Source organism: Argopecten irradians, chromosome 10 (genome assembly GCF_041381155.1).
Source record: "Argopecten irradians isolate NY chromosome 10, Ai_NY, whole genome shotgun sequence".
NCBI classification, from domain to species: Eukaryota; Metazoa; Mollusca; class Bivalvia; order Pectinida; family Pectinidae; genus Argopecten; species Argopecten irradians.
This window is the reverse complement of record NC_091143.1, coordinates 36931914-36944576: the sequence shown is the minus strand read 5'-3', so window position 1 is coordinate 36944576 and position 12663 is coordinate 36931914. Positions and strand designations below refer to the sequence as shown.

General features: G+C 36.0%; 1 protein-coding gene across 1 annotated transcript; it reads right to left on the bottom strand.

Moving 5' to 3' along the window:
• On the bottom strand, window positions 1-7495 carry LOC138332820 (uncharacterized). The gene is made up of 7 exons (XM_069280776.1): window positions 7428-7495; window positions 6955-7218; window positions 3236-3371; window positions 2535-2644; window positions 655-764; window positions 411-453; window positions 1-103 (listed from the first exon to the last, which is right to left on the bottom strand). Exons 2-6 carry the CDS (start codon window positions 7204-7206, stop codon window positions 414-416), a joined length of 648 nt encoding a protein of 215 aa, XP_069136877.1. The 5' UTR covers window positions 7207-7218; window positions 7428-7495; the 3' UTR covers window positions 1-103; window positions 411-413.
• Window positions 7496-12663: the final 5168 nt, after the last annotated feature.

Sequence of the window (12663 nt, the reverse complement as noted above, 5' to 3'; positions counted from 1 at the left end):
GAAAGTTCATAATATACATTATATCTATTTATTTCGGTTAATTTACATTTTAATGCCACAAGGAAGATCATCCGGAAGTTCTATATATAGCTCTTTGTGGAACCTGTAAATAGAAATAATATAGAGATTATTTTTGCGGGAAGATATTTCGCGATGTCGTTATACAATATTATGATTGCGAAAATTTGATCCGCAAAAGTATTGAGAAATATAATCTCTTTATACACACTTGTTGGAAGATCGCAAAATTTTAAAACTGTTTATAAATACGTTATTTTTTTCATTTTTTTGGGGGGCATTAATTTCGAAAAGATTATCCACAAAATCAAACACATTGATACTTATTGAGTTATGAAAAGCGATATCACGCTTGTAGTTAAAACTACTGTTGTCCTTGTCCTTGTACTTACTGGTTATTGAGAAGGGTAGGGATGTTCTCCGCGATAGTTTCCACTGAAATGTAATCACCACATCGAATTATTTACATTTTGTAATATATCGATGCTTTTCAAATAATTTCCTCTACCACTGCTGGCTATCGAAATTCCGAATTAATATAACGGTTATATACGATTTACTCTAACGAAGTCGGTTTTAGTTTTTAATTGGAAGACGGTGTTAGTTTTAATGTCGATACAGAAAGTAAAATCTTACCCTGGACCATAGTTGCACACTACATAAGTTGCTTTCTTCATAGAGCTGTTGGTGAGAGTACCACACACTTTAACACCACATCCGACCTTAACCGAGTCATGCCACACCACCTGTAAAATAATCAATAATTTAATATTATCTACTTTATCTATTTTAACATTATCTTAATTTATTTTCCACATTCTATCTAAATATGAAAAAGCCTTTGGTACGAAGGTAAACTTAGAAAAACGAAAGGATCACGTATAGGTATTTGGAAACAGAGGCCTCCAAACTTTAGAAATAATTCATGGGTGAAAGATAACATCAAGGAACTCGGTGTATATCATGGATATAATATCAACGGAAAATAGAAGTGGAAAACTAAACTTTTTAAAATTCGAAATATATTTACACAATAAAGAAATAATTTGATTTATGAGTTTCTATGGAAAAGTGCCAATTTTGGCCCTCTGGTGGCCATGACCGATAAGCATTATTTTATGTTTACAGATAGCCGGGGGTTAGGACATCATGATATGGCATATGATAAAGGCCAGGTCATAGTCCTTGTGAGTAATAGGGTGGCTGGTGTAGGAATGGGTGGGGTTAAACTGGAGGGTCAACTTTCTGTTTGGTCCAGTTTTGCTAGATCCAAATAATATTTTTGAACGATTTTCCATGAATTATTATGCATTGATATGTTAAAAATAATAAAAATTGGACAACTTACTGTCAAAAATAGGTCATAGTGACCTACTGTGACCCAATTTTGTAAAATGTGAATTATGCAAGAATAAAGTTCATGTCGTGCCATAATATTTATACCATAAAAATGCCATTTATCATATTCTATTGCATTGTACAATATGCATTTTTGTATTTGCATATTTTAAGCTGAATATTATGGATGGGATATGATTGGGGAGGGAGAGTAGGGGAGCAGGGAGAGTTTTATTTTTTAAACTTTAAAATGACAATAAATGTTATGCTATGTTCAGAAGTAAGATAAACTGGGATAAAATATTCCTTATTTTTTCTGCATTGAATTACATTTGAGAGAATGTAACTATATATTATACAATATAAATTTTAAATATTTACAAAATCATTGCATTTCAATTTTTTTAGCAAAGCATTTGATTAGTTTATGACCCTCTGAACATAAGCAAAAGCAATTATTGGTGCTTCAAAGTAGAAGCAAATTCAACTCCGCTCATCTACCTGTTTCCTCTCCCCATGCAATCCCACCTCATCCATAGTTTTCTTTGTCTAAGCGTATGCAAATAAGTATTCAGAAGGCATCTTGAAGCAGTTTGAACGGTTCAGCGTATGCAGAGAAAGGTGAAATTTCTAAGATTCTTGTAAAATCCCCTGCACAGATCAAATTATTCTTCGGAGATTAAGATGAAGTTAGAATCCTATTTGAATGGTTGTAAGAGTTAAAAGGAACTTTCACTGAGATCAGAATTATTTGATACTTGAATTACATATTTAACTAAAAAATGAATGAAAATAAAATTTTTGAGATTTTATAAAGTAGAGCGCTTCATTTTGCCTCACGGAAATCCTAAATGCTACCCATATTGCATAGAGTGTGGAGTACCGGGTATCATTGTGTATTTCGTGAAGCATCGTTTAAATTCCAAAAGACAAAATAATACATATCAGGTAGCACACTAGAAAAAGTAAGAATTATAGAAAAAAAATAAAAAAATCTGTGAAGTATATTTTGTGATAAATGCACTTAAATGACATTCAAGAAAGAACCACATCGGTGTCATCATAAATTAGTTTAAATTCCGGTAGATCGATACATACTGTTATGTACATAAAAGTTATCAATAATAACTAAAGTAACGGATAATGTTCTAGAAGCGTCATGCTGTAGTGAGACTAACCTGTGTATAATGACCACACATCTTTCCCGGATTACATTTCATGGTGTCATAGTGGTAGTCTTTTTTCTCGCCTTCCCACGCTTCTACTGCGGCTGACGGACTGACGTCACCTTCAAACACAACAATACTTAATTATATTTTTTTATACCAAATCTTGATTCAAATGTCTCCAAAAAGACTGAGGGTCATATCATTAATAAAACCAATACCGGTCTAGGATAATTCAGTAAGATATAGGTATCCCTAACCTAAAGAAAATATATGACTGATCGGCAGAAGGCTTGCCAGATGCTGATCAGCCAAAATCTTTCACGAGTATTCAGATATCATTGTCTTGATTAATTTGAAGTATCCATGGTTAATTATTTTCCCCAAACTCACAAACTTGAAAACGACACCTCCAGAGGATCATCGATATGTTTCAAAATTGATGACGCTATCGACAATGTTTGCAATGGTCACTTAGTTTGCATAATGGCACGTGATTGCCCGGTTCGCTTGAGCTATAACGTGGAGTTGTTCTTCCGGACGAAATAATCGGTTTATGTATGCCAAACAAATCAGAAACATAATAGAAATATGTATAGGGTATGTATGGGTAGCCATGCAATACAGCCTCAGGAGACATGAGTGTATTGCCCTGGACCAGCCAGTATTACACTCGTAGGTATGAATACCTTCTTATTTGATGGAATACCTACTGTATGTGGACACGAATAGGTTCTCGCCAACGTAATCAAAACCGCTGCCACTGGAACGTGCATTCGCCGTACTATGGCCCCAAATACATCTGTCGGCATAACTTTGTGCAATACGGGCCAAAGTTGGATCCCACGTCTAAAAATAAACAAAAATAGGACTGCCAGAAACGAAAAAAAAAATATCGAACAAAAAGGGGAAAAGAAACTAACAAAAACCACATATCGCAACATATCGTGCAGTTGCTAATATTGGGGTAGGTTTTAATTTTTTGCGGTTTTATGATTTTTTAATCTCAAAAGCATGGTTTCACATATCAAGCATATCGTGTGAATTTGGCGAATTCAAAGGCTATCTATATGACATTCGCGAATATAAGCCTCGCGAGAAAGGTTTAAACACTAACTCGCAAAATTTATCAAACTTAGGAAATTAGCAACTTATAGAAGAGACCCTTTTTATAGAGTCAAAGTATATTGACATTCCTTATGTGCATAAATTTTCGTGTTTCCTACCAGCAGTGTCTAGTGAACATATAAAACTACAAATATATATATACATTGCCGGGATACAATAAGCGTGAAAATCCACGAAAGGAGCGTTGGCTGATCATGGTTAGACCGATGGAAAATATGTATATAAAAAGAGAGAGCGCGTGAGGTTTTGTGTTAAGGAGTCGAGTCTTCCTATACAGGTCAATCCATCTGTCAATACAATCTGTTGAAATTACTATCAAATAAAACGACACTTAATTCTACAACCAGGTAAACTCTATTTTAGTCACTTCAAATTATATTGCTTTACATTTTCTTCTGGTTGGTTCGAATGCATGGTTTATTTAAGGATTAACTTTAATAGATTTTTTTTATGTTTTGGAGATATAACACAGAAATCTGAGTGTACTCTAAAAAAAACTGCGAAGCGGTTTATGATGAGAGTACACTCAGATTTTTGCGTTATATCTCCATAACATAAAAAAATGTATTCAAATTAATCTTTATAATTCAATTTACTAAAGATAATCTCTTTAATATTCAAAATTCAGTTTGGGACACTTTTGTCTATGAAACCATTACACTGCCATCTCAGCCAATCGGAAGCAACGTTACAAACGACGACGCCATTTTTTCCTTTATGAGCTGATAAAGTAATTTCTTAAGCCAATGAAAATGCTCGTAACAAGCAAAATTGAATTATACAAAAATATATGCTACATGTTTTGATGACGAGTACAGTGTATACAATTTCACCATCATCAGACAAATGACCAGGCAAATAAGTAAAATGTGTACAATTTGTCTTCAAAATGAAAATGAAATTCAGCTGAATCGATAGGATAAAAGTGACCATGTACATGGGTACAAAATTCCTAGATGTATTTATTACACGTTTTATTTCATGATCTATAGCATTAAGGTAAAAATTGACATTTTTATACTGTAAACTGACCTGTTTTCGGGGAGATTTAATTTTGTATTTTCATGTTTTCTTATCTAACGACTTACCACAAGTTGTGTCGTATCTTTACATGATCTATAGAATTAATATAACCGAGTAGGTATAATAATCCGGCATAAACAACTGACATTGGTATACTATAAACTGACTTTTTTTGGAGACTAAATCATGTGTTTTTAACCTAACGACATTCCATCTTCATGTTCATTTAACAGTATCCTGTTGTACAGGGTTGAATATCCCACGGGTGTTGGCTAACAGTATCCTACAGAACAGGGTTGAGTATCCCACGGGTGTTGGCTAACAGTATCCTACAGAACAGGGTTGAGTATCCCACGGGTGTTGGCTAACAGTATCCTACAGAACAGGGTTGAGTATCCCACGGGTGTTGGCTAACAGTATCCTACAGAACAGGGTTGAGTATCCCACGGGTGTTGGCTAACAGAATCCTACAGAACAGGGTTGAGCATCCCACGGGTGTTGGCTAACAGTATCCTACAGAACAGGGTTGAGTATCCAACGGATGTTGGCTAACAGTATCCTACAGAACAGGGTTGAGTATCCCACGGGTGTTGGCTAACAGTATCCTACAGAACAGGGTTGAGTATCCCACGGGTGTTGGCTAACAGTATCCTACAGAACAGGGTTGAGTATCCCACGGGTGTTGGCTAACAGTATCCTACAGAACAGGGTTGAGTATCCCACGGGTGTTGGCTAACAGAATCCTACAGAACAGGGTTGAGCATCCCACGGGTGTTGGCTAACAGTATCCTACAGAACAGGGTTGAGTATCCAACGGATGTTGGCTAACAGTATCCTACAGAACAGGGTTGAGTATCCCACGGGTGTTGGCTAACAGTATCCTACAGAACAGGGTTGAGTATCCCACGGGTGTTGGCTAACAGTATCCTACAGAACAGGGTTGAGTATCCCACGGGTGTTGGCTAACAGTATCCTACAGAACAGGGTTGAGTATCCCACGGGTGTTGGCTAACAGAATCCTACAGAACAGGGTTGAGCATCCCACGGGTGTTGGCTAACAGTATCCTACAGAACAGGGTTGAGTATCCAACGGATGTTGGCTAACAGTATCCTACAGAACAGGGTTGAGTATCCCACGGGTGTTGGCTAACAGTATCCTACAGAACAGGGTTGAGTATCCCACGGGTGTTGGCTAACAGTATCCTACAGAACAGGGTTGAGTATCCCACGGGTGTTGGCTAACAGTATCCTACAGAACAGGGTTGAGTATCCCACGGGTGTTGGCTAACAGAATCCTACAGAACAGGGTTGAGCATCCCACGGGTGTTGGCTAACAGTATCCTACAGAACAGGGTTGAGTATCCAACGGATGTTGGCTAACAGTATCCTACAGAACAGGGTTGAGTATCCCACGGGTGTTGGCTAACAGAATCCTACAGAACAGGGTTGAGCATCCCACGGGTGTTGGCTAACAGAATCCTACAGAACAGGGTTGAGCATCCCACGGGTGTTAGCTAACAGTATCCTACAGAGCAGGGTTGAGTATCCCACAGGTGTTGTAGGGAAAATGATACTTCTGAGAAAACCCTCCCATAATAATAGTATGGAAAAATGAAAATGGTGGTAACATTGGGGAGGGTAACAATGTAACGTCAAAGTAATGTTACCCCAAAGCAATGTTACCCCCAAATCAATGTAACCCTTAAAACAATGTTACCCTCAAAACAACGTATCCTCACCTCAGGGAGGTGACCCTATGGAAGTGGTTGTCCAGGTATTGGCCTTTCTACTAGAATCCTACAGGGGATTAGAACCAGGAGACTCTTTAGAGTCATCCTCTATACTCCTGGGGTTCCGATCACTTACGATCTCTACACCCCTGGACTGTTTCATAGTAAAACTGGAGGCAACATAACAGAACAGGTAATTTAGTCATTTGATGTACATGAAAAGAGCCGCATAACGGTACACTGTGGTCGACTATGTGGCTTTGATGTTAGGCGTCGCCCTCTCTGTAGTCTTTAAAGGAAATCTTTGATGGCCTGTGATTGGTCAAATGTTTTTCGCTGAGCTGCCTTCTATTTCACTTTGAGATAGTCCAAGGGTGTAGAGATCGTAAGTGATCGGAACCCCTGGAGTATCGAGGATGCTTAAGAGTAAGCGTTCGCTGTCTTTACGATGACTGAATCGAATTACTAAGAACGGTCATAACGGAACGAAGACTTGCTTTAATTGTGTTTAAATACGTATCATATGAATTGATATATAAATAAAAACCTACCATGTCGGGTTCGTCACTGGGTGCAGGCCTCACACGATGTCTTGCGTCATTGTGAGCTTTTACAAATTCGGCCGCATCTGCGGAGCTGACCCCCCTCTTGATCTCACGTTCTGCCATGGACAAAGACTCCCCTACCTCTGCTTCAGCCATGTCTCTCCTCATCTTAGCGACCAGCCTTTCCATGAATCTGTCTGGATTCTGCGCAGCCGCAATGGCCAGCATCACGAACATCACGGTCATTATAAAATACATGATGTCAAGCAGCTAAAGAAAAGAAAATTCAAAATAGAAATATATTGAGATTATATTTACGGATAAGCTGTATGAACACAGTTACAATGCTAGATGAATCTTCGATTAGATAATTTTTGATCGACATTTATGAATCAAATACTGTAAGCTCGCAAATAAAGTGTCTGAATTGCCAGTAATAACAGTGAAGAGATTATTGCTGAAAATGTTACTACACTTACCGTATGATTTTTGGATGTAGTCTCCTTGGTGGTGTTCTGAAGGTGTCGGAGGTCTGAGAGTTTGAATGTATTTATACGGAGGGATTGACATTATAACCAGCGGGGTGAGAAATAAGTCTTGCTCCATTGAATAAACCTTTGAAAAAATTACATGCCTATGACCTAATACCCAGTATTTAGTAACAATTAACCATTATCTTTCGGTAATTTACATGATATGATCTATTCAGCTGAAGTGAGATATACGGTTGGAGCCATTGGAATTATTCATAATCGTTAATATCCCTTACCAAATCAGAAAATTATTGTAACTATGGACGGAACCAAGCCATTCAGATAAATCGGCAAATTATTAACTACAACTGGTCTGTACTTAGGTACTAAAGTACACGTGCTGTATCAACTGGTCTGTACTTAGGTACTAAAGTACACGCGCTATATTAAGAAAATACAGTCACATTTTAGTGTTTGTTTTACATCATCGTCTGAGTTGGAGGATGTTGGAGGATACGACTATTAGTTAAAAGAAAGACGTGGATTTAAATTGGTCACCAAAAAGGTCATAATAAAAAATCTACAAACAGTAGAAATCTCTTTTTGACACATTTTTCATATGCCAACTTGCTATAAATATGTGAAACATGTGTTTCAAATGTCGGCCATTTTGTCCGAGTTTGTTTGATAAAAGGAAAACTGGGAAAGAAGGGCCAGAGAAAACCAGAACCAAATTCTAAGAAAAGAAGAGATAAATAATGAATATGTGAATTTATCAAACGTTAACAATTTTGTACTTTATTTGCCTTTTCGCACAAATGGCCAACTATACCAAGGCCCACTAGAGTAATCAACTACCAATATATTTGCAACCAGATGTTCTTAATCAAAACAAGAATTTAATGCTTTAAACGAAATAAGTCCAGCTACAAAAAGGATATTCCACAATACTGCAGAAAATTTCGAAATTCTGATAAATATCACATATAGAGAAGAAGAAATGAAACTTTACAAACACTTCATTTTTTGTTGTTTTCCATCAACTTCATAATCTTCATAGAAACTCTCCGCGATAGTACGATAGTACACTGTACCATTTCACCCTATTACAAGATTCTTTCATATGTGGATATGAAGGATGGGAATATTCTACCCTAGGGTCACAAAATACGACCCTACCCTCTCATACCTCGACGTTTTATTGCAATTTTACAACTGTGATATCCCGCCATTTTGAAATAACTGCAAATCAATTCTCTACACATACGTGATATTTAAAAAAAATCCAATTCTTTAAATCTTTTACAGTAAAACCAGTCTTGTTTCGGAAAAAAGTTAAACTTTTACCTTTTATTTGTTTGTTATATTTTGTGTTTTCATGCTTCAGTGTGTCCAATTTTGTTCGAAGTCTATCTTTGAATAATTTGTTTAACTTTATGATACATCAATCATGCACACACTTATCTTTCTTCTATGTTTGGTGAGCAACGTATCCAACTAACTTGATTTAGCTGTTCTAAAACATTTTATAAAGAGTAAATATAACCCTTCTTGACCTCGCTGGAAGTTGCAGACAGAAATGGCATGTCTCATGGATCATTGCCACCCACCTCTGGTAGAAAATCACTGTAGGACAGCCTGGTACCGGGTCATATTTTTATGAAGTTGGAAGCCCCTGTTTTGAGGCATGCATAAACAAGCTAATAGGTGGAATATCCATCCCCAGCTTTCAGGACATATATAAGTGTCCTTGTTAAATAGCTTTCATTTATTAGATTTGAGTTTGAAATCTGTCAACTGTCACTCATTGAATTCATAATATATTATGAATCGTATTATTACAATTATGAATCTATGTATTATTCCGATATTTGTTGATCACTCTCCTTATATGGATTTGTACATTGCAATGATATATACATGCTGTTATTTTCACCTATAGGCCGAAATACCTAAGGAATAAAATGAATGAATGAATGAATGAATTAGTCATCTCCGTCAAATTGTTTGGTTCATAAAGATGAGAATCGGACTGGAAATGAGTGTAGTTATTAGTAATTACATAGATAATTAACCTATTAATTAATGCAGTGCTTACTGGACTGTGACAGAGTAGATATTTCGGTATGCATATCATCGCCCACATTCTTTAAGGAAAAGGTCAAACATGTAGAAGTATATTGATGCATTTAGTTGTATATTTTATGCAAATGTCGATAGGCCATACCAGCTGGACAAATCTTTCGTAGATATATTGGTATGAATGTGCAAAGTACATTGTAGTTTAATTTCTTGTTTATCTTTATCTACCTCCTGTCTATTTATTTTGTTATATGGTGTTTTAAAAGTGCATACCGAACTGAAACAGCGTCTTATTTCGAAAAAGCAAATTTAAGTAAAGACGTTCAGCGATTTTAGAGTCCTAAAAGGTCAAAGCTAACTTTACAATCAAACGATATAAAGTATACGATAGCAGTAGTTTAATTCAATTTTATTCACCAAGTTAAAAATAAGAATTAACAAAAAATTCAAAATACATGATAACACATAACTCTTACACATCAGACACAATGGTTGAGGACGTGTACCATCAATAATGGTACTCCAATGTACACATATACAATGGTTGTCTATAAAAAATCAGACACTTAAGCAAAGTATTTCTTGTCGCAGTACCAAAACTCGTTAATGTTTTTACAACTAAACAACTGAAATAATGATTTTTGGTTCTCATCAGTATTTTAAAAATGTTTTTACTACACTTCTGTTTCTACAGCACTTCAAAGACTCGTCGTCATCCTAAGGCAATGCCGTGCTTTTTGGTTGAGCTTTGAAATAACCCCCTACCTCCGATATCCCCAATCAAAAATATAATCCAATCACTGTCTATAAAATAATTCCAAACATTTTAAATCTCAATTAACCTTGATTTGACACCTAATTTTGTCCCGTATATACATAGACAGCTGCCAATTTGTCCCCTGAACGTGTTCCTATAGTCGTGTGACACGATAAGTAGAATTTTGGGGTTAATAATCTCAATTTACTGTGGTAGTAAACAGGAAATGAAATGGTTAACCACAATCGCGCCAGTCTTGTATAGATTGCATACAGGACATTAATATTTGGATAAACAAAAAAAATATGTTTAGTTGTTTAACGTCAGATTTTGCAAAATGTTGATAATGATTATGAGAAACAGATGCTTGCAGAAAATGGTGAATGAATAAATTGGTAAAAATAAAACTATTTTTCGTGGTCTATATAGAAAAAAATCACATACAGAAAATGACCACATACGTAGAATTCAGAGTAATTTGTCCATTGTAATACAACATAGGCATCAATCACTGTCCATGGGTCGCGATGCACTATACATTTTCAACAAACCCCGAGCATACATTGTATAAATTATGTCCAAGTAATAATATGCTTTGAATTGCATTATACTTATAACATGGCGCTACCTTAATCGGTACACTGTATATGAAACAGAATTTTCAGTTAACAATCTAAATTGACAACAATTATCCTGAAAAAAAATGAAGGTGCATAATTGTAATTGTTTTAGGTCATTTTTTTCTTGCTGTTTATTATCTCTATTCAAACATGACAATAAGGAAATTGTGTAAAAACACGATATATTTTAAAACAAGGAAAACTATTGCTGAATGGAAATTTTTTTGGCAAATATGTGACTTAAATAAACTAGAAAATGTTTGAACTTTCCATAAATGAGTTCAACAGTTTTTATCATGTCTAGACATTTATTAATCAAATGAAATTTAGGAGGTGTAAAATTTTAGGTACTCAAACCTGCTGAAACACAGGACTGGACCGCGCATGCTTCAAAGCCCTCTATTTATAATTACATGCACTGTTGACAAGTAAACAAATCATGAAATTACATGTAAAACTAAGAGAAAACTCTGGATTAAAGCACGCTAGAAAATTTTAAAAATTATCTTCAAAAAGTGTACTAAATTGGGTATCGTCACGTTAGCCTGTATGTCAATGAATTTCAGTACTCGTATCACTTATCCACATTTCAGAAATACAAGTTCGTCACACTGGGTGTTCGGTGATTGACGTCATATGGTCATTTGATCAAAAGCATTATGGGTGGTACAAAAATTATATACATGTATGATGCAGGGTAAACCAAAACCAAATCACATATTAAAAAAAAAAAAAAAAAAAATAATGCGATAAAACCGTGGAAAATTTCTAAAACGTTACCGTTAATTTCCTTAGACTAAGTTGACATTATAGTACTCCCTCACCCCTCACAGTTTAAACGACAAAGTGACCGATATATAGATCAGAATACGTCAAGTGATTCAATTTCAAAACAAATATTTCCGTTCATATATACATGCACGTGATCCGTGTAATCTGGCATTTATGACGACACAGTCAATGGACCGAATAAGCCTTTACAAAGCCTCTCATTAAACTAACCACAGTTTGTGGACAAAAAATATCTTGATAAAAATATTTATCTTTAATAGAATTGAAATATATCAGATATAAATACAAACATTTTTTGCAAGTAAAGGGAAGTAACTCTTACATACTACAAACACATATATAGTAAGCTAGGAATGTATAGTTTATTCGTTTACATTTGCATCTACAGAGATAGGTAGAATAAAATGGCAACATGCGACAGAACTGCAGAATTATTCGACTATATAAAACTATACACCTGTTATCACATGCATGTATGTATCCTCCATACTGCAGGTGTTACTATCACTGACGTTATATCCACCCCTGGACCTCTCATAGTAAAACTGGAGGCAGTTCAGGAGAAAATCACAGGCCTGCAGAGACTTCTTTTGAAGATAACAGAGAGAGCGGCGCCCAACTTCAAAGCCCAAAGAAAATGCCCAACACAATCAATCTTAGTTTACCGGTTTACGGCTCTTTTGATGTACATCAAAGGACTATATTACATGTTCTATGAGACAGTCCAGGTGTGGATATGACGTCAGTGAAAGTAACCCCTGGAGTATCGAGGATGGTCCAGGGGTGGATATGACGTCAGTGATAGTAACCAATGGAGTATCGAGGATGGTCCAGGAGTGGACTGATATGACGTCAGCGAGAGTAACCCCTGGAGTATCGAGGATGGTCTAGGTGTGGATATGACATCAGTGATTGTAACCCATGGAGTATTGTAAATTACATAAGGAGAAAAACTTAAGTTTTGACTTAAGTCTGCATTTTTGTTTCGAGA